At 46.6% G+C, this 23,456-nt stretch overlaps 2 protein-coding genes across 3 annotated transcripts; one reads left to right on the forward strand and one right to left on the reverse strand.

Annotated features, from left to right (window-relative positions):
- The first annotated feature begins 85 nt into the window (after positions 1-85).
- Positions 86-17,207, forward strand: PHC1 (polyhomeotic homolog 1). Of its 2 annotated transcripts, XM_017735857.1 has the most exons (16): positions 86-2,913; positions 3,444-3,605; positions 4,185-4,295; positions 5,469-5,546; positions 6,061-6,102; positions 6,309-6,458; positions 7,370-7,525; positions 8,358-8,856; positions 9,174-9,934; positions 11,554-11,701; positions 11,811-12,019; positions 12,609-12,723; positions 13,317-13,425; positions 14,101-14,251; positions 14,777-15,008; positions 15,306-17,207. In XM_017735857.1, the coding sequence occupies exons 2-16, from the start codon at positions 3,492-3,494 to the stop codon at positions 15,458-15,460; spliced, it is 3,030 nt and encodes a 1,009-aa protein (XP_017591346.1). In that variant the 5' UTR covers positions 86-2,913; positions 3,444-3,491; the 3' UTR covers positions 15,461-17,207. The 2 variants fall into 2 exon arrangements, with proteins under 2 accessions (XP_017591346.1, XP_008633117.1); XM_008634895.2 differs by lacking the exon at positions 6,061-6,102 and having other exon boundaries at positions 88-2,913.
- An 884-nt stretch (positions 17,208-18,091) lies between these two features.
- On the reverse strand, positions 18,092-22,543 carry M6PR (mannose-6-phosphate receptor, cation dependent). The gene is made up of 6 exons (XM_008634894.2): positions 21,959-22,543; positions 21,595-21,767; positions 21,395-21,504; positions 21,067-21,197; positions 20,381-20,507; positions 18,092-19,824 (listed from the first exon to the last, which is right to left on the reverse strand). The coding sequence occupies exons 1-6, from the start codon at positions 22,126-22,128 to the stop codon at positions 19,702-19,704; spliced, it is 834 nt and encodes a 277-aa protein (XP_008633116.1). The 5' UTR covers positions 22,129-22,543; the 3' UTR covers positions 18,092-19,701.
- Between the last annotated feature and the right edge of the window lie 913 nt (positions 22,544-23,456).

Consider the following 23,456-nt stretch of genomic DNA (forward strand, 5'->3'; position numbering starts at 1 on the left):
CCCGCCGGCGGCCGGGCGAGGCGCTTGGCGGGGAAAGGCGGGCTGGGCACCGAGGGGTGGGGACCAGGTGGTGCGCGGGTCCTGCAGTGCTCCAGCGTCGCACCCACTGCTGCTTCCAGAGCATCCCAGAGCAGAGTCAGCGTGTCCCGGCAGTTCCACACCTCTGCTTGTGTGGCTTGGAAACTGTTGTAGAAACATATAGTAACAGCAGCGAGTATGCTGTAGTCCCGGGTGCTAATTTTTCTCCCCCAAACCTGTGACGTAAACCCGTGCAAATCTTACGTGTTGCCTAACTTAGTTTCTCAAGGATGAAGTGACAAAACCACTTAAAAAGTTAGGAAATGTTCTGCAGGCAGCAGTCGTGTCCCGGAGGGAATGGATGGGGTGAGCAAGTAAAACTTTTCAACCTCCTACCTAGTGCTCAGTGATTAGAGTAATGTTTGGCTTGAGTCTTGTCTGTCCTTGTGCTTGAGAAAGGTCAGGAGCTTGTAGATGGGGCACCTGTGGTGTTCTCGGTGTGTGCTGAGATCAGCAGTGTGGGTTAGGCTCTGGACTGGCCCACGTTCTCATGCTTGTACTGCTGCCTGAGCCAGTTTTCTCCCTTCTCCTTCCCGTCCTTTCTGCTGTGTGGTCATTCCTGCCATGGTGCTAAAAAGCTTTTGTATCCTTCTGTGTCTGCCTTTTAGGGGTGCAGTTCTAACTGTTGTTCGAAGGTTAATTTCCCGTAATGGCCATGTTGTAACTCTGGGTTGGTTTTTTTTTTTGTTTGGAAAATCCATGGTTTAATAATTTTTAGTAGGTTATCCATCTCATGGAGCAGCGAGCTGAGTCAAGTGATGTGATAGCCCAGTGATCACTAGATTTTTGTAAGAGGAAGGTGCTTGGAGATGCAGTTGGAGGAGGGGAAAGGGTATAATTCTGCTATTTTGTGTGGAAATGGCCTGTGTTTGGATCGGATTACACTAACATGGAACTTAGATCCTTAGATGAACTTGCTTGGGGAAATGCTGTGCCTTTTTCGCTTTTGTGTTTGGAAAGGGTTTTGCTGGATAACTCTCCTTGCTGTGAGTGACTTAAAATTCTTACTGCCCTTCTGCAAAGGGAGTGTACGCTTCTCTATCCGTGTCTCCAAAAGGTTTTCTGCCTACACAGAGACCAAAATTTTTCGATGCTTCATGCCTGAGGTGTTTCAGTAAGATTCCCTTTGTGCTAGGACCTGATTTTAACAAGATCTAGCTCAATATGGAGCTTTCAAAAATGCTGGAAATCTTAGGAATCGGTAGTGCTGAGGAAACACAGATTGGTTGTGGAGCAGAGCACCAAGGCAGAAGCCTGGTTTCTCCTGGTGAAGCTGTTGAGGGTAAGGGTATTTGCTGTAGGTAAGGTGAACATTAGTTATATCCTTCCCTCTCTCACCGGCACTTGTGGCATTAGAAGTAAGGTAATTCAACTCACTGATCTGGGAGAAGATGGGGTTTTAGGGTGCCTTTTCTGCGGTTAGCAAGTTGATCTAATGAGCACCAGAAGCGAGGTGAATGAGGAGGATCTGCGTGGGGAGGTTGAGGGTCGACAAGGGAAATTGTCACCTGATGGCATCTGAGCTAGTAGAGAACTTGGTGTAATGTGTGGAGCATCACATGCATTTTAACCCCACCCAAACTGCTTTATTTATCCACCAGAGTTTCCTTCTCTCAAAAAGTCTATATTCTTTCCCTTCTCAGTTTGTGTATTTTCAGGCTTCATTTAATTTTTCCCCTCTGGGGTAAGATCCTTGAGGCAGTTGCTTTTCCAAGAGCTTTATATTCTAGGTAGGTTTATTGACTAGCTGTTTCTAGCTGAAATAGAGTTGTACCTGAAGACAGCAGTGGCCAGTTAGGAGGAGGTGTGTCTCAGTTGAGGAGAAGGTGGCCACTGCTGAAGCAGTGCAGGAACCCAGTTTTGGATCAGCAGGGAGATGCCTGGGCAGGACTTGAGGGCAGATGGATGTGGAAGACCAGACTGGAGCAGCAGCACTCTGCTTGCCAGTTAAAGAGTTTTCCAGAGTTTGAGGAGTAGGTTTGAAGCAGCAATTCCTCATTTAGCAACCCATTCTCTGCAGTGTTAATGCTGTTGCCCTACTTTAAAGTCATCTGCTGCCCTTAACACCATTTCAGAATGTATGAAGTAGTCTGGCTGAGCCTATTGTTGCACCTCCTTTTCTGCTGCACTGGTCTGTTTACTTATATGCCAGGAAAATGTTTGGTGAAGGCTATGAAGCTCAGAATCTCTGGATTTAAAAAGGGCTAGGCTAGATAAAGGGGCTGTGCTGGCGCTCAAGCTCCTGGAAGCTCATTTAGAGGGGTATCATTTAGAGGTCTCAGATACACTACAGGGGAACCAGCCGGTACTTTGGAAACAAATAGGCTGTCAGTGGTAGTAAGATTATCAGAAATATTTTTTTTTTAAATCTTACATGGAGTTTTAATCTTCTAAAAAGATCAGGTTGTTTGGGTTTTTTTCCAGTGGAATTCTGTTGAATAATCACTTTTGCTCCCTTTTCTGACTCTAGCCCCTCCTGCTGCTACTCTCTGTGTAGGTCATGTTGCTGCAGGAAACTCCCTGATCATCTCAATGTGTTACTCTTCTGCTAAGCACTCTCTTCAGTCTCACTTCTCTTCCTCTTGGCTGATGAAAGCCTTCTCCAGTCCTTTCTCAGTCCTGCAATTCACTGCAACTCATCTTTCTGCTGCTGGAAGATCTCCCTGGTTCTGCATGACCTCTTCAGCAGCTTTTGCCTCACAACTGTTGCCAGTGAACACTTCATCCGCTCTGCTTCTGATTCTGTTCCTCCTGAAAGGAACTTGCCACCACAGATGCCACTTTCTAGTCTAATATTCAAGTTAAGATCTGTCGGGAGCAACAAGTAGCTGGAAGGTTTGTGTGATCAGAAGAAGAAAGACTTGAGGGCTGGGGGCTAAACTGGGAGGAAGAGGGACCGAGGTGGTATCAGTAGGGCATTGGAGCTGAGCGACTGGAGGAAGAGAGGATCAGAAATTGCCAAAGTGCATTGGAGGACTGGAAGCACAGTGCAATTTGCCTCAATTCACTAGTCTCTCTTGAAAGGAGTGGCAGTCAGGTCTGTAACCAGAATTGTTTCAATGAGCTGCAGCTGGTCCTTCACTCCACTACCTTTTTAAGAGTTCAGGATGCTGTAGCTTCCAACTATCGCATAGCAATAAGAATACGAGACCATGTGCATTACATTCCTGATGGTGGTAATAAAAGATGTAAACTGTGAGTATGATTTCTGGGTGATTTCAGAATCCTGGCTTCCCTGGTCCCTGCCGTGTAGCAAAGCTGTGTAGGGAGCCTGGTATTGAGATATTCTAGTACAAAAGCTGTGTAATGTAGTGAAATACAGTTCGGTTCTTTCTGTAGCCTGACTTAGTTTCCAATTCTTTCAGTGTGGATCTGGAGTCCATCTCAGCCTGAGCTCCTGGGATCGTGTCGCCATGGAGACCGAAAGTGAGCAGAACTCCAACTCCACCAGCGGGAGCTCCAGTTCTGGAGGAAGCACCCGTCCTCAGATCTCACAGATGTCTCTCTATGAGCGACAGGCAGTACAGGTGAGACACGGGTATGCTCTGGGATGGCAGTGCATCACTGGAAGGTGGTGGTGAGCCCTTTTCTGTTCCTGTGAGTTGTTGTGTGTCAAGGTGGGATTGTGCTGAGAAGATTGTTATGTTTTCAGATTTAGAAATTCTCACGCTAGACCTGATGTTTAGTTCTTGTAGGCTGAGGCTTCATGTTTTATATGTTACTCTTTCAGCGTCCAGCCTCCTAGATTTAATCTGTACTGTGATCCAATAGACTGGTTTTAGCCTGCTGTTGTAGAGTAAGTCAGTTTGCCATCCCACAAACTACACGGGAACACTTGTCTGCCTGTGTGAGCATGCCCATCCCCAGATTCCTGAAGTTTATTAAAGTCTTGCAAGTGTGATTCCCACTGTCCTGGAATACACCTGTTATTCAGTATGTTGCCAAATTTGTAACTGTACTACGGATTTGGATGTGCTAATCTGCTGCCTGCTTTTTCATGTGGTCTGGGGATGTTCTCATGGCTGTTACTTGTTTCTTCATTGCTCTCTTCAATCACATTTCAACGGCATGCAATTTTTGACAATTGGGTTTTCTTCTTTATCTAGGCCCTGCAGGCACTCCAGAGACAGCCCAATGCAGCCCAGTACTTCCATCAGTTTATGCTCCAGCAGCAGTTTAACAGTGCCCAACTTCACAGCCTGGCTGCTGTCCAGCAGGTGAGTTGCCAAGAGGCAGAAGGAGAGGAGTTGGATCATTCTCTGGGGAAGATCCAGCGGTTCTCTTTCTATACAGTGCCTTGTGCACCAAGTCATCCTGATCCCAGATGAGACAATGAGTCCCTAAACACATTGTTCAGAGTTAATACCAACAGCTACTCAGCTGGAAGCCTGAAGTGAAGATTCATTTGTTTTTCAGGTGCAGAGCAGGGGAACATAAAATTTGGCATCCCCATCAAGGAACTTGCACTTCAGGGCCTGTGACTGCCCCCTGCACCTTCTTTAAATAAAAGATGTGTGATTAAATCAGCAGTGGATGCAGTAGTGTTTAAAAACTAGATTAAAGGGAACAGTGAGTTGTTACTTCTCTGAGAATAAATGGCTGTGTTTGCATGAAATTTCAGGCAGCATTCTCTGAAATTTCTGACTTGGAACTTAGTAGCTCATGTTTTCTTCACCAGCAAGAGGGTAAACCTGTCCAACCAGGAGGTTGTCTCTAATTGAGACATATACAGATCAATATAAATCAATGTATTTTATGATCTATAATTGTTGAGTGATTTATTTTTCTTTGTCAACTTTGCTCACCTACTAGACTTAATTATCAGTTTAAAATGGATTATGTTTGACATGAATACATTCTGTTTGTGTAGCAATATCTCAGTAGCTGTACTCCTTAGCATTGTGATCGTTCTCTAAATCCCTGACTGCAGTCTTATAGTATAGAAGGAATAGAATCCTCTCATCGGTTTTGCACAAATCTTAGCTACAAAACCAACTAAACTCATGCAGGGGAATTCCCATGGCAGCAGAGAGGGGGAAATAAAGAAATTTTCAATATTTATGTTCTTCCACAAACCATATGCTCTGTAATCTGAATTTTGTTACTTGGAGTGCTATCATTGCATTGCTACTAAACTGCCTAATTAGCCCAACAAATTACTAATATTGCAGGGAACGTCTGGGTGTTAACAGTGAATTTTGGCATCAGGGTGAGGGTTGTAATGTGTAGTATGATAAGCTGGGCAAGAGTAGTGCATGTACCCATGGGTGGAAGGACTGGAGATCATACACTCTGATGGTAAGGGACTAGGTGTTCTGACAGAGCCAAATAATTGAGCTGGATTGAAAAGTTTGTTCAGGCACTCATTTTCCTGTCAATCTCTCTTGCAGGCTACAATTGCGGCCAGTAGACAGGCCAGCTCCCCCAACACTAGCACCTCGCAACAGACCACCACCACCCAGGCTTCTGTAAGTAAAACTGCTCCCTCACACACATATCGAAGCCTCCCTCCCACTCCCCACCTTGTTCTGTCTCCTGCTTGTCTTTTTAAGATGCACACGGCTTCTAAGAATGCTGGGAAACAACAAGATGCAGACAACTTTGAGGATTTGGGGTGCTGTCATTACCAGATAAGGTTTTTGGGTGCGAGAGGCCTCTTAGCTGGAAAGGAAGACATGGATCTCTGTTTGCTGAGGCTTTTGGGGATATGTTGTCATGGATTAGAAAAGGATCAGGACTTCTAAGAAGGAGTCGTGAGCAGCTTGAAAAGTGTCCTGGTTTGAGACAAAAAGGAATGTTCTTTTTGTCTTAGGCAGAGTAGTAGTTTGTTGATTGAGAGGATGTCTGGTTTTGTAGTGAGTGTTGAGGAGCTTGGATTTGGTCAGAGAGTAGATGAGTTGGTAGAGAAGGTTTTGTGGGTTTTTTTACCTTTACTTGGGAGGCTGGAGAAAATGATGTATTTTTTTGGATCTCTTATTGCAGTTGCATGCTAACAGTGATTCTCAAGCTCAGCATACAAATGAGGTCAGTATCCAGGGCTTTGGCTAATTTAGATTGTGTAGCCTTTAGGACAAGCCGTCTAAGAGAAGAACTTTCTTCTTCTTGGTCCCCTGTGGGATACAGGAAAAAACTAAAATGTCTGTTCTGACTGTACCCCGCTAAGTGTATTTGTACTTATTTCTTGGCCTCCATCTCTTTATATGTGATTTGAAGCTTTTTTCTCTTCTAAGATCAACCTTGCCACCACCTCAGCTGCTCAGCTGATCAGTCGGTCCCAGAGCGTGAGCTCCCCCAGCGCCACCACGCTGACGCAGTCTGTGCTCCTCGGGAACACCACCTCACCACCTCTCAACCAGTCACAGGCACAGATGTACCTTCGGGTAAGCCATGTGCATCAAAACGTGTCCTGACTATGGGCCCCACTTACCAGCCACTACCGAATTTCACTGCTTGGGATTACCAACACTTATGGACTAACCTAGCATTAAGGATGTTGCAGTATATTTTAAAATGGGATGGGGAAGCTCTCATTCCTGAAACCACAAGTTTGACTCTGGGCTCAGCTTTTGAGGTAGATGAGCGTTGTATTGTGTGGCTCAGGTGAGAATGTTAACAACCATGTGTGTCTCTGCTCTGCATAGATGTTAAAGGTTCCATAGCACTTCTCACTAGAGTGTAAATGGGAAATATATGTCCTAGACTTGAATGTAGCTCACAGAAATAAAGCTACTCTTCTGGTTCAGTGCTGGAACAGATATGTGGTAAGTTACTCTCCTACTGCTTGCTGAGCTCAGCGGTGTAAATCAGAATTCAAGTAAGCCTAGAGAAATAAGTCAATGTGAACAAATGTCACCCTTTTAATTGCTTTGAAGTGCACCTAGGTAGAAAGCGTTAAGCTTGACAATGGAGTTAGTCTGGGGTTTGGTTACCTACTTGCAAAATATTTTCTGTTTTTCAGTTGACTTCAGATACAGATTTTAATACCCTTCTTTTTAAGCAGCACTAATCTTGGATGTATGTTCTTTTATCACTGTTTCTCAGCCAGTTCTGGTTATACAGCCTTGGGCAGTCTGTGAGAGTTAGCCCAGGCCTATGTTTGATAGAAGAGTGCTTGTTTCCTGCTTCGGAGGGTTATGTTCAGTGTTACAGTACAGGGAGGGTTGATGGCTTTGCAGTGTGTGACATTGCAGCCCAATGTTCCTTTGTAATCTCTTTGCTTGTGGTTTTTTTTGTCTTTCTTTTTCTCTTCTACCTCCATTCCTTTCATTCCACATCACCTTATCCTCAACAGCCACAGCTGGGGAACCTGTTGCAGGTGAACCGGACCTTGGGCCGCAATGTGCCTCTTGCCTCCCAACTCATCCTGATGCCCAATGGGGCTGTGGCTGCTGTCCAGCAGGAGGTGCCACCCACTCAGTCTCCTGGGGTCCATGCAGACACAGACCAGGTGAGTGATTCCCCTCCCAGAGTCCTTCCTTTCCCCTGCTTCTGCCACACCACACTCTTGTCTTTGTCTCAAACTGTCCCTGTATAGCAGATTAGAGCTATTTTATCCCCAGCCTGTGTCCCTGTGCAGGGAGGAGATTTTGCCACCATGTTTTCATGCTTGTTTTTTGCCTCCAGAGATGAGATTAATTTCTGCTTGAAATTTCGAAGGTGGGCACAGGCTGGATCAGTCCCACCTTCACAGTTTCTTGGTTGTGCTTGTGTGAAAAGAACTCTTGTTCTATGTAGTTTTCAGTCACTCTGCAATTAAGAGTCTTTGCCAGAGGTAGTATTCCTTCATCCAGTTGGTTCATTGTTGTGAAGTAAATACAGAGGATGGCAGCACCAAAACGCAGAGGAACTGGTGAAATTGGAAGGGGTAGATCCATGGGCCTGGGGGAGGCAGGTGCACACAAATTGGAAAGGAATGACTGGTCTTTAAAGGGGTATCTCAGTGCTTTTAGAGCCATGCTAAGATGGGTCCTATTAATGCCTGGGTCTGGAGGCTGTCTCATGCCTTGGAGAAAGACTGTGTCCCCAAATCCTGTTTACCAAGTGCCGTGGGATCTTTAATTTCCATCTGAGATTAGGCAGGAGAGAGTTCAGGATAATGTGCTTCCTGGGGAGGGCTGTGCCTGAGCTTTTCTCTGTAGTGTTAGCAGCTCCTCACATGAGACTTGAGGCATCAACTCAGCCTGCATCCCAGCAGTGTGTTGCTTACGCGTACTTGGTCACACTCCCAGCAAGTACCGTGTACAAAGCGAGTGGATTCTGTTTGGTGTGTGTGTCTCTAGGTGCAGAACTTGGCTGTGAGGAGCCAGCAGACCTCTGCCACTAACGCCCAGCTCCAAGGCTCTGCTCAGAAGACAGCCCTGCCAGGAAGCTCCCAGGCTTCGGGCCTACCGCAGGCCACCAGCACGGGCCAGACCATGGCCGTGGCCCAGGCCTCCTCCAGTGGGCCGGGCCAGTCCCTCAACCTGAGCCAGGGAGCAGCAGGCAGCAATGGTGTCTCTGGGGGTGTGGTGGCCAGTGGTGGGAGCCAGCCCTCCATGGGATTGAGCCAGAGCTCTGTGGCAGGTGCCGCTGGCAGTTGCCAGAGGAAAGGCACAGGGGTGGTTCAGCCATTGCCAGTGGCGGCTGCCCAGGCCGTGACTGTCAGCCAGGGGAGCCAGACAGAGACGGAGAATGCAGCCGCAAAGAAGGGTGACACGGACAGTGGTGGACAGCAAACGGTGGGCATGAACCTCACCAGGACTGCTACCCCAGCACCCAGCCAGACACTGATCAGCTCAGGTAAGCACTCATCTGGTTTTTTTCTCTTCAAAACCATTGGGCTTTCACAAGAATGATATCTGAAAGCCTGGTGGTAAAAGGTTTTCCAACACATCTCCCAGCTTCTGTCCTCCCAGACACTTGTTTCAAGGGGTTATCCCTTTCTATTAGCACAAGAAGTTGATTTAGTCCCTCATGTCCTCTGCCAGTAAGCTGTCAGTCATTTTGTAGTTTAATGTCTCAAACCAGTGCAGTGGCTGCCTTATTTTTGTTGTTGTTCTCAGCTGCACTGTTGCTAACTTTTGTGCTCTGTTTTTTCTTACTCTGTGTTTGTATAGCAACATATACGCAGATCCAGCCACACTCACTGATCCAACAGCAGCAGCAGATCCATCTGCAGAAGCAGGTGGTGATCCAGCAGCAGATAGCCATTCATCACCAGCAGCAGTTCCAGCACTGCCAGTCCCAGCTGCTCCACACAGCCACCCATCTCCAGCTGGCTCAACAGCAGCAACAGCAGCAAGCAGCATCTCTGACCCAGCAGCAGCAGCAAGCTCAGCCTCCGCAGCAGCAGGCTCCCCCCCAAAACCAGCAGCAGGCACAGACCCTTGTGGTGCAACCTATGTTGCAGTCCCAGCCACAGCATTTACAGCTCCAGCAGGACAGTCCGTGCCAGGCAGCCACCAAGTCACCTGTTCCTATTCAGTCAAAATCTCTGGTCACCCCCATCAAACCCCCTCTGCTTGGGCCTGCCAAAATGTCAGCAGCACAGCAGCCTCCGCCACACATCCCCGTGCAGGTAGTGGGCACTCGGCAGCAGGGCTCAGGCCAGGCCCAAGCACTGGGCTTGGCTCAGATCGCTGCAGCAGTGCCCACATCCCGTGGAATGCCGGCTGTAGTCCAGCCTGTTTCCCAAACCCATGCTGCTTCCCCATCATCATCTTCAGCTCCAGCATCCTCACAGGAAGCTCCCCCTCTCACCACAGGGGTGAATTTGGCACAAGTTCAAGGCACAGCCCACATGGTGAAGAGCCCAGCTTCCTCTCCAGTTGTGGCTCAGATGCCAGCAGCATTCTACATGCAGTCTGTCCAGTTGCCAGTAAGTGATACCATTGAGAAGGAGAATAGCATATGGATTCTCTTTGTTCATTCCTAGGACACCAATCGCAGTCCAGGCCCAGGTCAGTGGGATGGGATGGGTAAGGGGTTTGGGGAAAGGGATGTGGAGACTTTTTTACCCTCAAAACCACTAATTCCAATCCAACCCCTGGGGTTACTGACTACAAGCATTTCTTTTACACATTATCATTCAAAGGCTTGCATGAAGTTAATAGGTGAGACTCAGAGCCTGCCCCAAATGGAGTAGGTGTCCACATCACATACTCATGAGTATCACATTTAACAGTGGGGTTGGGTTGACCTTGGCTGGCTGCTGGGTGACCACCAAGTTGCTGCTCTATTACTCCCCCTTTATAACACAACAGGAGGAGAAAAATACAGTGAAAAGCTTGTGGGTTGAGATAAAGATGTGGTGATTGCTTGCCAATTACCATCATGGGCAAAACAAACTCAGTTATGGAAATTAATTTAATTTGCTGCCAATTTAGTGTAGGATAATTGGAAGTAAGAACAAATCCAAAAAACACCTCCCCCCTTTTTCACAGGCTCAGTTTCACTCCTGACTCTTCTGCCTCCTCCCTCTGAATGGTTCAGGAGGACAGGAAATGGGATTTGTGGTCAGCTCATAAGGTTTTGTGTCTCTCTCATGCATTTCCCTTGCTTTAGCATGGGGGAATCCCTCCCATGGGATACAGTCCTTCACAAAGAATACAGTCCTTCATAAAGTCTTTCTTCAGTGTGGGTCTTTCCCACAGGCTGCAGTTTTTCATGAACTGCTGCAGTGTGGGTACTTCTGGGTTACAGATCCCTTGGTGTGTTGTACCAGCCACTGACTCTAGGCCTCAGAGGATCCCCTAGCAACAGGCTATGCAGAGGAAATTCATGTTCTATAGGCCTTGTCCATGCTGTTATGAATTGTCCAGCTAGGGCCTAAATCCCTGGGAGGAGAGCACTTCGCCAGCTCAGATCATGGAGTCATAAATAATTGGAATTAAAAAGAACCTTAAAGATCATATAATTCCAACATGCCTGCCATGGGCAGGAGCACCTTTTCAGTAGACTGGGTTGCTCCATCCAGCCTTGCCTTGAACACCTCCTTAGCCAGCTGCTGAGACTCTTTCTAAATTCTCTCTGCTTCTTCAGGAAGGTGTCACAGGATTTGTCTGATTTTTAGAGCAGGAGGACAATTCTGCTCTTGGTGAATGTGTGTGCCCTACTCTATCGACTCTCCATTGAAACTGATCTGATTTATCCAAAAGCCTGGAAACTGCTGGGTGAATGCTATTCCATTTCTTCCTGCAATAATCCATTGAAGTTTACACAGTGTCCTTATATTATGCCAATGTATCAACATGGCTTGGGACACCAGATCCTAGTCCGTGGCGTGGTAGTGAGTCTTCTCAAGCTTTGTTCCTTGCTAGGCAAATGGTCCCAAGTTGAGGTATGTACTGAAGGAGCTAGATGCATCTCCAGAAGAAACCAGGCTGGAAATCAAGTATGATGGAGCAGGATGCATCTTTTTTTTTTTTGTTTTTGATCTGGCTTGTTCTTTGCTTTGGAGCTTTCTATCTGCTTACGTGTTCCTCTTTATTCATGCAGGGCAAATCTCAGACGTTGGCAGTAAAGCGCAAGGCAGAGTCAGAGGAGGAGAAGGAGGAGTCGCCCAGTGTCACTGCACTCCTGCCTGCCAGGTCCTCTCCCGTAACAGACAGCCCCAAAAACATGGAGGAGAAGAGTGGCCTTGGAGGTGAGGTACAAAGGAGAGCTCTGATTGTGTGTGCTATTGACCTGATCTTGAATTTCATTTGGAGTAGGCAGAGCAAAGGTAACTGGCTCCTGTGCTGTTAACTTTCCAGATAATTCTGATACTGCTGCCGTTGCAACTCCCAATGCCTCATCAAGTGAAGGAGCCTCAGTCACCCCCACCTCTGCTTCCACCCCAAACCTGGCAATGGTGTCACGTCAGATGGGAGACTCCAAACCTCCTCAAGCCATTGTCAAGCCCCAGATCCTCACACACATCATTGAAGGCTTTGTCATCCAGGAGGGAGCAGAGCCCTTTCCAGTAGGGATTTTTTTGTTGTTGGGGAAGGTGGTGTAGCACTTTCTTGGGAGGGTGGTGTACTTCCATCTTTGCATAGGAGTATCTTTCCCCATATTCCAATTCAGCATTTTTAGCCTGAGACACAGACAGTGAAGAGGAAGGGAGGGGAGGGAGGTGTCATGAATGAAGCAAGACATTAAGAGGTGTCATTAAAGAGAAGGGGTTTGAAGGAGTAAAACAAGTGTTGCAGCAACTGCTTACTCCAGTAGTCACCAAAGCAATAATTAATGCAGGAATTGTAAGGAGGCTCTCCTCTCTCTGAGGGAAAGATGCATTTTGAACAGGCAGCAAGTGAAGTTGAAGTAAATAAGGGGAAATGGAGTCACATGGAATTGGATGTTATTCAAGGCAGATACTGCTTGGGGATCTTTAAATGAACCACCAAGCCTGTGAGTCAGGAAGCTGTAATGACTTTTTTCAGTATCTCTCCTTCCCTATTAGGCAGAAAGATTCTTCTGAGCTGTATTTTGAGCTGCACATTCCTTGGCAGAGGGTGGTGGACACAGGGAATCCTTTACTAGTGGGTCCAACTCATTCTCTCCCTATCCAGGTGGGTTGTTCTCAGCTGCTGAAAGAATCTGAAAAACCACTGCAGGGAGAGGCTCCTTCTGGCCAGAATGAAAACCTGTCTAGCAATTCTCTGGGAGAGGATAGTGCTTCCATGGGTGAGTTTCAGCACCAGGAGGACTAGCTAGTGTTACTGAAAGTTTCTGCTCTGTATTACTTATTTTATACATTATGGACTTGTATCTCTTCCTGCTAATTCCTTGGAGACTCAAGCTGCGGAACGAGGGTCTGGCTTTTTTTGAGCGCCAGCAGACCGACAATGCTTTTTTTGTTGTTGTAAATGTCATCTAACACATCCTGTATCAGTAGTAAGCAGGAGATTCTGAACTGTACCTGTCTGTAATGACTGAAGGCTGCGAAGGCTGTGTGGACAGAGCAGAGAGTGCAGTGGTGGAGGTTTCCCCCACAGCCTTGTAGAATGTGAGGAATACACTATGTTTTGCTTGTTCCATGAAGTGGTACTGACCAGGAAAAAAACCTGCTCTGTTTAATATCCTGGGGTCCTAATTAGCAGAGCTTGTGCTTTGCTTTTCCCAGTTTCTTCCCCAAGCTAACTACTTACTAGATTCAGTAGAAAATAGTGCTTGGAATCTGTCTGCTCAGAGGAAGAGCAGTGCAATGGGGAATCACGGGGTGTGTGATCTGCTTCAGTTCAGATCATCAAGTGGTGTGTGTCTCTGTATCTCACTAGAGCTTGACAAGAAGGCAAACTTGTTGAAGTGTGAATATTGTGGGAAGTACGCCCCGGCAACCCAGTTCCGTGGCTCCAAGAGGTTTTGTTCCATGACCTGTGCTAAAAGGTAATAACAGCAAGATGTAATATTCCTTATCTCTGACTACACATTTGCTGGAACTGGGCATGTGCCCCTTCTCCAAGTAGTGTACCACACTTCAGTGCATCTGATCCTCCCTCTGTGGCATGTACTGGCCACAAAGATCCTTTAGCACTCTAAATGATCTGTAAATGCTTCTAGGTCTGGAGAAGTGGATGTGATGCTGAGTATAAACAGGATTTCTGGCTTGCTCAGAAAATGAAGTGTGGAGGGGGAAATTCTGGGGCTGTAAAGAACCTCTCTTCAGAGAAATGTACATTTGACTGACTAAATAAATGCATACTGGTGGCTGTCTGATGCATTCATACTAGACAAAGACACATGGGAGCATTGGGGAAAAAACTGGGGAGAAGTTAGGCTAGTCATTGCTGCCTCCTGTTGATAGCAGAGTGCTTGTTATGGGTCTCTTTTCCCTCAGGGGAATGACTTAATTGACCCTTCAGATGTTAGATCAAGACTCTGATGTCCAAATATTGCTTGTGTCAGAAGTCTGGACTGGTTCCTTCCAAGGGGAAGTCTTAGAAGGAGGAGGAACAGAACCTGATGGTAAAAAGGAGTCTTACCCCCATCTAGAGCAAGGAGAAGTAGTAGGTTTAGATAGTTGCCACTTTCTAACTGCTGCTCTGCTTCTGCTTACTTGAGGTACAATGTCAGCTGCAGCCATCAGTTTCGGCTGCAAAGAAAGAAGATGAAGGAATTCCAGGAAGCCAACTACGCCCGTGTGCGCCGGCGGGGACCACGGCGCAGCAGCTCCGAAATCGCTCGAACAAAGATCCAGGGCAAGCGCCACAGGGTAAGGACACAGACCTGTCAAGGCAGGTCTGTGCAGAATTTGTCCCTGCTGGCTGTACCACTTTGTCACAGTGGATGCAGTCGTGCAGGATGTGCCAAGTGCGCACTGACACACTTGATACGCAAGGCACAGGGAGCTGTTCTCATCACTCCTGGAGTGCAGGAAGTGTATTCACGTTTGTACTTGTTCTGTGCACTCTGTGTTCGCTCCTGTGTGCATCCTGAAGGTCTCAGTGAGTGAGATCAACTGACAGCCTTGGCAGGAAACAATCCACTTTCCCCATTTGATTAGCAGTCCTCCACAGGAATGACTTGAATTGGGTTATGGAAGAACTGAATGAGCTGTGGTTCTGATGTGAGGAAGAGAGGGAGCTCTTGTGTCAGCTGCCCCTGAACCAACAGCCAAGACAGTTGTTTCAGACTGTTGGGACAACTTCTGCTGCTCCCAGTGTCTTGTTTTGCAGCTTGTAATTGTGACTTTCTGACAAAACCCCTTTTGTTTTCTTTCTTTCTTTTGGGCTTGTAGGGCCAGGAAGACTCAAGTCGAGGCTCTGATAACTCCAGCTATGATGAAGCTTTGTCCCCTACATCTCCCGGACCCCTGTCAGTAAGGGCCAGTCATGGAGAGAGGGACCTGGCTAACTCTAATATGGCCCCACCTACCCCTGATCTACATGGCATCAACCCAGTCTTCCTGTCCAGCAATCCTAGTCGTTGGAGTGTGGAGGAAGTGTATGAGTTCATTGCATCATTGCAAGGTGAAGTTAAGATCCTCTCCTGCACTCCTGTGATCCAGTAGCATGGGGAGACTGGGAAGAAAATGGTGTCAGTGGTGCCTACTGCTTTTGAACATGTTTCTGAATTGGGGTAGATCATAGAGATGGATTCTCAAGTAGCCTGTGTGCTCAAGGAGACTGTGGACCAGAGTGGGGAAAGGGGTTGGTTAGAGTCCTAGCTTGCTTTTCTGTACCTGCCAGAGGTGCAAAGATTAGGAATGAGGGGAGTGCCCAATGCATATGTGTTTCTCACTGCTTTTTTTTTTGTTTTCTTCACAGGGTGCCAGGAAATTGCTGAGGAATTTCGGTCACAGGAAATTGATGGTCAGGCCCTGTTGCTTCTGAAGGAGGAACATCTCATGAGTGCCATGAACATCAAGCTGGGACCAGCTCTCAAGATCTGTGCCAAGATCAATGTTCTCAAGGAGACCTAAGAACTCTGAAGCCAGAGGTCTCACTTTTGCTCTGACCCCAGGGCAGCTGCCAGTTTTGGAGCATCCTGTTGGGGTAGGGAAGAATGGGACAGTCCCCTGTGGTCTTGCATTCAAGAAGAATGAGAAGGAATTTAACTGATTGAAACTGCCACGCACAAGCCCATCTCTTGGTCTCTTAATGGTGCTACAGTAAGGTTGAGGAAAACTGCCACCTGGGGCCTTTAAACAACTTTCCTTCTTCCTGATTTTGAATATGCCTCCCCTATATACCACATAAAGATATTAAGGGGATCTCTTTCTGTCTTAAAAGACTGCTGAAAGGGAACTGCCCTCACCCCTTTTTGCCACAGCAGGTCTGCTAGATCTTAGCTTTGAATATCGTTGCCAGAATTCAAGGCATAGGAAGAGCTGGCCCCACGTAGACATTGGGAGCACCTGTGCTTGGGGCATTTATGAAGGGGAACTAGCAAATTACAAGTGACAGAGGTGACAAACAAGAATTTGAGCAAAAGGGGCTGCTGCTTTTCCACTTTTAAAAGTACCTAGGCTGCTCATGAACTTGGTTTAATAGCCATTCCAGCATGCATACCAAACTTGAAGGCCTGTGGCAATAGGAGCTGTCTTGTCTTCACTCTGCATGTCTACAGGAGACAGCAAAGCTAAAGTGTTGTGGCAGCTATTCACTCCAGGTGCTCCTCTCAGAACCAGTCAGAGGATTTTTCCTGAGTACTTATGACAAAGTGATGGGAAACTCAAAGGGGAGGGGGATTGTCTTACATTAGGGAACCTTGCAGCACTAGGTTTGTCTTCCCATTGTGCTAGAGCATAATTTACAGATCCAAAGCAGTCTCCAGAAGCACCAAGGCTCTTCATGAAAGGGGCTGGGGTTTTGTTTTGTGTGTTTTCTTACCAGTTTGTATTTTCTTTTTGTGTCTGTCTTCATTATCCTCAGGAGAGCTTATGGGACAAAATTTAGGCTGGCAGGATTGTACTGCTTGCCTCAGGCTTTTTTTTTTGTGTTGTGTTGTAAAACGAGTATTTCTCAGTTACAAGGAACCAAACACACACCCTAGAACAACTCAATACTGATCTTTTAATGTGACTTCTCATTTCTAAAGCATAGAATTTATGTTACAGGCTGAGTTTCTCCTACTCAGCCCCTCCAGGTTTGGTTGGGGGTTCTTTGGTTGGTTTTTGGTTTTTTTTATTTTAAGGACCAAATGTGGTATTCTGAAGTTTTGTAGCCAAATTGCCAAAGGTGAAAACCTGGGCAGAATTATTCTCTTCCAGAAGCAGCTCTGCTTCAAACAAACAGGCAAAATACCTGAAGGAGTTACACAAACTGTGAAGAGGTAAGTGCCCTGTAGAGCCAAATACCTGAAAGCAAGATGGTGTTATAAACCATGTATCTCAGCTCTTCTGTTTTCAGAAGTTTCACATGAACGTTTGAGTGAAACATAAGACGGTTCTGTGTGTTAAGCACATACTGTTGCAGAAAAGCTGTAGTGGCATGGGAGAAAGCCTAATAGCATAGGTAGGAAAACATTAGAGATCTTTGAAATGGGCTCTTTATTGACCCATGTTAGAAAAAGAGGAAGGAAAGTGCTTAGTAGATGGATAAAATGCGGCAGCAGCTTCCTAGTCTTAAGGGCACTGTTGAATCTCACTTTTGTGACAGCCTTGTTCATCTGAGAAGACTTCTGAGGCTTTGTGAATGCAAATAGGCCCAAAGGAAGCTGCCCATGCTCGCTTGTACCCTGGTACCACGGTTTGGTCTGATGTAATCTGGGGGCAGGGAAGGAGGAGGTTAGAATCAAAAATGAGCAGAGGAAGGCTGCCCTTAAACCATTTTATCCTTAGCAGGCTGGGTGTGATAAAACTCCTGTTTAGTTTGACCCTTGGCAGGGTAGGCATCTGAGAAGACTTCTGAGGCTTTGTGAATGCAAATAGGCCCAAAGGAAGCTGCCCATGCTCGCTTGTACCCTGGTACCACGGTTTGGTCTGATGTAATCTGGGGGCAGGGAAGGAGGAGGTTAGAATCAAAAATGAGCAGAGGAAGGCTGCCCTTAAACCATTTTATCCTTAGCAGGCTGGGTGTGATAAAACTCCTGTTTAGTTTGACCCTTGGCAGGGTAGGCAGGCAGGTAGCCTGCCACTGTTACCAGTTACTCCTGAGGACTGGATTTTATTTCAGTCAAATTGGAAGGTTTCACTTCTTCGTTTCATGTTCAGTGTTCTTAATAAAAAAATGCTTGATCAGGCTTTGCAGGTCTGGCTGCTTTTTAACCCCTGTCCTGAACCCAAACTTCAACCAAGTGTTTGGAAAGTACAAACTTCACCACAAAGCTACTTTTGACTGTCACTGCTCCAAAAATTAAGAGTATAATCCATCCATCCCTAACTACCTGAGCTTCTAAAGTTTCAGTTTTGAAAGATGTGGATAGCCTTCCCTTGTACGCCCTAGAGGACCTGGAGTGAAACAAGGTAGCAGCAAAACCCATGAATTAATAATAGCATGTTCATCACTGGCAAGAGTTCAGGCACAAGGCACCACACATTAAGGACGTTTTACTTTTGGGTAAGAAAGATGCTCTGGTTCCAAAGCAAGCTCTTGTTACATCAGCACAACCCTTCACCAGTTTTTTTGGTCACTTTATTTTTGAAAGTTGTATTTTGTACAAAAAAAAATTACCTTAGACACCACCATGAAAAACAGACTTACTTCCTACTTTTCCCATGTTATGAGAAAGCTTGAGACTGTAACAAAAGTCAAAGAAAGCAGGAATTGCTTGCCCGTTCCAAACCCAGAAAGAAAGCAGGGCCACCCCTTTTCTCTCACTGTTTTAAGAATACATGAACCTTGTCTGTACTCTGCTGTTAACACAGTAGTGGCTTGCTTATTCACAGTCTCTGCCCCCCAGGCTGAGGGCAGTTCTCTGCCGCTTTACAGTAGGGTAGAATGGGATTGCTCAGTCTAGCCTCTCAAATAAGCAATTTAGAATCACGGTGCCAAGTTCCTGAAGGTTCCCATTAAGTCTACAACTCAACTGTACCTGCTTTGCACCAGGGCCCAAAGAGAAGGTCTTTCTCACTCCCAGCCAGTGGCAGTATGTTAAGTACCATCTGCACAGGGCAAGTGTCTTAAGACTGGCCTGCACCATGCTTAAGGGGACAGTTATCTATGAAAGCTGACCATGGAAGAGTCCCTTATGCAGTTCTTAATGTGTTAGCATTCTTAACCCGGGCTTCCATGGTTCCTTTGATATAAAAATAAATTCTGACGACTTCGTAGGAAAACCCTCTGCAAAACAAGGAACTTCTGGAACATGAAATCACAATGCTGACAGTGACTGAGGTGTGTGGGCAGTCACCGCTGGAAGCTTGTGTCAGAACTCAAGTGGCAACTACCTGTCTCATTTTGTCTTGATGTCACTTTCAGTTTCAGCAAATGTTCCTTTTCCTTAGCAGCAAAATAGTTTCCTTTTGCTTCTCACTGATTGAGAAGACTGAGTCAATATTTTGACTGAAATCATGAGACTCCATTTAACTCCTATAGATTTTTAGCATTGCCCCTCTCCAGTCTGAGAGGATGGCATGCATCCCTTTACAGCTGTTGAAGGAAACTGTTGAGAAATACACACCGCCCTGCCATTAGGGAAACAAAAGGCTGCAAAGGTGCTAATGCCTCTTCACCACCAGAGTCTGGCATAGAGCATTCTGTGCCAGTTATGCTGGCAGAAATTGTATAGCAGTGCAGAAACTAGAAAAGCTGAAAATGTATTCAAAGAAAAAATATTCCAGTGTCTTACAGATTCTGTAAACCCTAGGAAAAAAAAAAAAAAGACACAAAATATCCCTTTTACAGTGTCAGATGTTTTAACCCATAGCCTTTTTCCCTTTCTGCACCCATCCATGCCCCTTTTTTCCTCTTAGTGATTCATCTCCAATTCCTGCTCAGTGCTGAACATTCATATTGCTGTTTTCTGCTCAACTGTCAACACTTCTCCCCTCAGCTCTGCTGCAGTTTTAAAACCTAAGCCAGCATTATATTTCTAAGACATGCCATTAGGAACCAGTGCTGTTCACATCCAGAGGCATCCATGGGACTTGACACACCAGAGACAGCGGAAGCAAACAGTGTAAAGAAAATCAGAAGTGAGAGAAGGAGAACTGGCTGGGAGGCACCCGGCTAAAGAAGCACTGGGGAGATGGGGAGAAAAGATCTCGGTGTGGAAAGCCTATCACATGGGCAGCAAGTGGTCATCCCGTTCTTCTGACTCCTCTCCCAGCTGGTCATCCCCCACGCCACGGTACGCGGCTGGTGCGTTCCGAGGCTTGGATCGGCACACAAAGTCACAGCCATCCTACGAGCACAGGACACAGGCACCAGCATCAAACAGTTTGCAGTTGACTCAGCATCCAAAGCAAAGCAGCTCCTGCGATTTCTCTTTTGCTAAGGGATTATGCCTATCCCTGTGCTACCTGAAACATCTCCCCAAAACTTGGCATAAAAACATCCTACTCAGTCCTGAAAGCTCTGGGCATACTGATTAACAGTATGGAGCAACATCAGGCCAAGGCAAGTATGAAGGATAAATAGCATTGCCTGCACTGACCAAGGAAAGATTTCACAGTCAGACGTAAGCATTTCACAGTCCACAGGTGAACATTTCTACCTGGAAAGTGCTAACTCCTGAGGAGCACATGTTCTAGTTTGTTATGTAGCAGTTGCAGGACAGAGGTCGGGAATTGGTCTCAGCAAGGATTCAAAAATGGAATACTCAAGAAAAATGAAACAGATACCCTCTTCTTCTGCTTCAAGGTACTCCACCCTGGTGGTAGGTCTACCCAAAACACAGAGTCAATGCCATTTTCTCCTAACATGGGCCAGGCTGAGAATATATAAGGATTTTCACTCACTGCCACCAAATTGCCCAGATCTTGCCAGAAGGCAAAGTGAGGAATCTGCTCCATGCCCTTTGCTCCCACGACAAGGCGCTGGTAGAGGAACCCACCAATGATGTAGACTGCAATCAGTGACACAAACCTAGAAGGCAGAATTTAAAAAAAAAAAAACAAAAAGGAAAATCAAAGCTGAGGAAATCCTATAGCTAGTCTTTTCTGAGCCAGCTACCTGCCTCATATTAGCATCGGAACAAGTAGCTGAACACCACTCAAGAACAGAGCTATAAACAGAAACCAGACCATAAAAGGTCCCCAAGTTATCAATCTGCTTGTATAAATCTTTTAGCAGCATTATGTGAAGTAGTGCCTCTAAGCACAAACACAGAAAATGAGTCAAGACTCCTGGTCTGAGTTCCCAGCTCTGGCAAAGAGCCATCACACAATTTTAGGAAGTCAAATCCCCCATGTTTCAGTGCAGTTGTCTGTAAGCTATGAAGGAAAACGTTTTCTGGGAACAGACCAGCCCTGCATCATGCCTTGAGCAAGAGCTTTTGTCCAAAAAGCTCAGAGGCCCAGTAACATCTAATGGTGGCTATGGGAAAGTATACTGCGGTTATTTAGTCGTACTATAGCATTTGCTATGTTTCTAAATAGCACTGGAGATTATGACTCAGGCACAAACAGCTCTTCCAATGACTCACGTGATCAGTAGAATGGAGCCAACACTGAGGTGGGAATTCTCAGCTGGACAAGCCACACTACTGTCCATTTCAAAGAGGTAGAAACACTCCTGCTCCTTTTCCCGCTCTTCAGAAATAATGCTGAATGAACTCTGCAATTTTGGAAAAGTGAAGTCATGTGAAAACATGCCCACATGCACTGAACTTGACCAGGAGACAGCTTTATCACTGTTGGTGCAGCTGGGCACCAGACACTGGAAGCCAGCTCGCTGCCCCCTCAAACTGCTCACAACCAACCATCGGTCTGGCAGCCTCCTGATGACGCTCTCTTACCCCAGGTGTCACTCACCGCTGTAACTCCCCGCTTGCAAGAAATCATTATCACAGCTCGCCTCTTCTCACCACTGCAGTGCCTGCCATATGAATCACCTCCTTTATAAATCAGCATGATCCAGTCACCTGCCAGGAGAGAAGCAATATAGGCTACAAATCCAGATCAGGAGGCGAAAGGCAGCTACTGAGTAAGCAAAGTATTGAGTGGAATCATACTTCCATTGAAGACTTGGGTTTCATTGATTCTTCCTATCACTGTGGTCTTTCCATTCTGTCTATCTGTTTGCACCAGGCCACCAAAATCGTGCGAGGTGCTGTTGACCTCCCTGCACACCCTGAAATGGTAGACGTAGTTTTCCGTTTTGCCTTTCTCCACAGTCACGTTAAACCTGCAGCAGGGAGAGGACAGAAGAGACAGCCCAGTGGATTACAAAGAACACCCAGAGCAGTGAGCACTTCAGACCTGGAAGCCAGTCAGAGACAATACTAAAAGGGGAGCCCATTCTGCAGTCTGACCCAAATCCTTCCCTCCCCTTGGCCCACTGTGCAGCCCCGAGGCCTGCAGGGTGTTGTGCTGTACCTCATGTGGCTCAGGGGCTCCAGTTTCTTCAGCAGGGCTCTCTCCATCTGTGACTCAGTGCTCTCATCACCAATCACATCACAGCTCCTCTCTTCTGACTGCTCAGCTCCCGCTACAGCCAGGGCCATAAAGACCAGCAGCAAGGCAGATGTATGGCAAGGTGGTGACATCCTGGACACATGCCACAGAGAACATGGAGGATTAACTGTTTCAGCCCCCTGCAAACTAACTTCAGGGTCATGGAGTCAATGATTAGCCACTTCCTCAGTCCTGACTGCAAAAAGGAGAAGTTGAAATCTAGAAACAACTCACAGTTCACAAGAGACACACTAAATCTGAATCTCTTGCACAGCCAAAGACCATTCACTGGGCCAATTTGGGGCCCTTTTTTGAATTTACCTAGAGACCACAAAAAGTTTTGCTGCTGAGCACATTAATTAGTTGCCAGAGCTGAATGCTGGAGTAAACTTCAGACATAATCCACTGTTTGTTATTGCATTGCACTGAGAAGCCAGTCAGCAGAAAATTATTTATCAGGCCTCTAATCAATCATCTTTGCAGCTCTCGTGCAAAGAGCTCGCAGGAAAGAGGCACTGTGATTAGTAAGGCTCTCTTTGTTCAAGTGCCTTAATCTTAATAATAATCTTTCCAGTACTCCTTTAGCTGAAAATCTGAAAGACATTAATAATGCTAAACCACAACTTCAGAGAACAGTTTCTTTCTTCCTTTCCTTTACATGAGGGAAGGAGGAAAGTGAGGCATCCTATGTAAGATCCAACCAACGAGGCAGTAATGAAGATGATAATAATAACAACAATAATAATCTATAAGATCTGGCTTTCAGGTTCATGCTAAAATCACATATGAAACTAGCCAAATAGAGCAGTGCAACAATTTCCCTCTGCCTTCTTGCGCTGCAGATTTTGGTAAAGCTCCAGACGCCGGTGGAAGGCAGACCCTCCATTAAATAAGCACCTGCCTGCAGGCGGACACAGAGCCCATTTGACTCAACCTAATGATTTCCCCACAGCCCTGCAGAGTCCACCGCGACAGCTCACAGCTGCTAAGCTGGGGCTCTGCTCGCCACGGGGCATCAAAACAAGGTTAGAAACGCAGAAATCACAGAATGGGTAAGGCTGAATGGGACCACAGTGGGTCACCCGGTCCAGCTTCCCTGTCCAAGCAGGGTCATCCTAGAGCACACGGCACAGGGTTGTGTCCAGACGGAATATCTGGAATATCTCCAGTGAGGGAGACTCCACAACCCCAAGCAGGGTCATCCTAGAGCATACGGCACAGGGTTGTGTCCAGACGGTTCTGGAATATCTCCAGTGAGGGAGACTCCACAACCTCCCCCGGCAATCTGTTCCAGTGCGCGGTCACAGAAATGAGGAAGCCCGTGACACGAGGGCTCGTGACTCCTCTCTCCCGAGGCCAAAAGCAGGACCTGCCCTCAGCCCTAGACACGGCTTCTCCCGGGAACTTGCCGCGTGGCGCT

This window comes from Corvus brachyrhynchos, unplaced genomic scaffold, assembly GCF_000691975.1.
Source record: "Corvus brachyrhynchos isolate BGI_N302 unplaced genomic scaffold, ASM69197v1 scaffold44, whole genome shotgun sequence".
In the NCBI taxonomy this organism is placed as follows: domain Eukaryota; kingdom Metazoa; phylum Chordata; class Aves; order Passeriformes; family Corvidae; genus Corvus; species Corvus brachyrhynchos.